At 39.6% G+C, this 1564-nt stretch overlaps 1 protein-coding gene across 1 annotated transcript; it reads right to left on the reverse strand.

Moving 5' to 3' along the window:
- Positions 1–1031: 1031 nt before the first annotated feature.
- LOTGIDRAFT_176710 (hypothetical protein) lies at positions 1032–1505 on the reverse strand (the record flags this gene model as incomplete). The annotated part of the gene is made up of 1 exon (XM_009056397.1): positions 1032–1505. The coding sequence occupies one exon, from the start codon at positions 1503–1505 to the stop codon at positions 1032–1034; it is 474 nt and encodes a 157-aa protein (XP_009054645.1).
- Positions 1506–1564: the final 59 nt, after the last annotated feature.

The following is a 1564-nucleotide window of genomic DNA, read 5'->3' on the forward strand; positions in this document are numbered from 1 at the left end:
CAATTTGGTATATTTCTTTTTGTATGTTTTGAATTTCAGCTTTGATAATTTTGGTTCTGGTTTTTGAGTATCTAATCGAGATAGTTTTGATTTTGGCTTTACCTTCTTCCCACCAGGAGGTTTGGTCTTCATAGTCGGGTTTATTACCCTTCCAATCAGACCAAAACTCCCGGATGAGAGTCTGGTACTCAATGTCCTCAAGAATGGAATTGTTCAGTTTCCATTTCCCTCTCCCCCAACGTGCGGACCCATTGTTAAGGGTGAGTTTAACCGCTTTGTGGTCGGAGAATGAGGAGTTGAGATGGATTATATCTTGTATTTTGTTTGAATAGTGGCAAGAAAGGTAGATGCGGTCTATCCGGGTGCCAGAAGCATCTTTCAGGAAGGTAAACTGTTTTGTTCTAGGGTATTTGGTTCTAAAAGCGTCCTCTACTACACAATTGGTTTGCATCAGATGCAGCTGACTCAGTGCAGTAAGAGGTTGGTTGGTCATGATATTATTTTTATTGTCTAATTTTGATTCTATGAGGTTGAAATCACCGCATATTACAAAAACGTCTCTAATGTTGAAATGTTTAGAGACGTGGGTGTTGACCTCAGAATAGAAATCACCTTTTTCTTTATGTTCGTTCACGCCATATACATTGATGATATGAAACGTGACGTCATTACCGGTAAGAACTAAGTGCAAAAAGCGACCAGTTAATTTTGGAATAGTATAGGTACGGACTAATTTGAAATCTTTTGAATAAAGTGTGGCGACACCTGCCGTGCTGAGATTAGGGCCGTTGGAGAAAACTATGTTAAATTTTGAGATAGTAGAAATATCTGAAGAATTTTGATCAGTAATAATTCCAACTTCCTGTAAACATGCAAAATCGTTTAATTTAAAAAAGTCTAGAATTTGATGTTTTTTCGTGTCAAAGCCGCGATGAATATTTAAAGTGGATATAATCATGATATAAATTTAAAAAGGGATATAAGATAGATTTCAAATAGTAAAGCAATATTTTGATATTTTAACCTAAAAATTAGTTCTTGACACTTCTACTGTGTGAGGATGATCTCTGCCGGTCTTTCTGAACTTTACCGGCATCGTATCTACTGACCCTAGAGTCTTGACTACCCACAGTTCTATCTCGTGAGATAGATCTCTGGGTAGTCTTTCTAGGGTCTTCTATTCGGTTTTTCTTCTCTAGGTTATCTTCAAAAGGGCTTGTTATAGGTCGTTTTGTGGAGGTTTTTGCCGGGGTTTTAAAGGTGGTATTAGTGCCTGTGGATTGGCTGAGGGTTTCTGACGCCCGGTTTATAGATCTTTGCAGACTCTCTGCTGCTGTTCTAAGATCAATCTCCTCTCTACTTCTATCGTAATCGTCGATGTTGAGCTCGTCCCAACCTGAGGGGAGCTCAACATCGATGTCGGGGACGGGAGTAGACGTTGCCCTTTCCGGTTCGGCGGTGATTTGATCCTCGTATTCGTTTCTAATTTGTTGGATTTCGGCCATCAGAGCTTCTGTTCTATCTCCGATGCCGAGGCTTTCTGTTAGGTTGGACTTAGGTTTTG

The sequence above is a fragment of the Lottia gigantea genome (assembly GCF_000327385.1).
Source record: "Lottia gigantea unplaced genomic scaffold LOTGIsca_2739, whole genome shotgun sequence".
Taxonomy (NCBI): domain Eukaryota; kingdom Metazoa; phylum Mollusca; class Gastropoda; family Lottiidae; genus Lottia; species Lottia gigantea.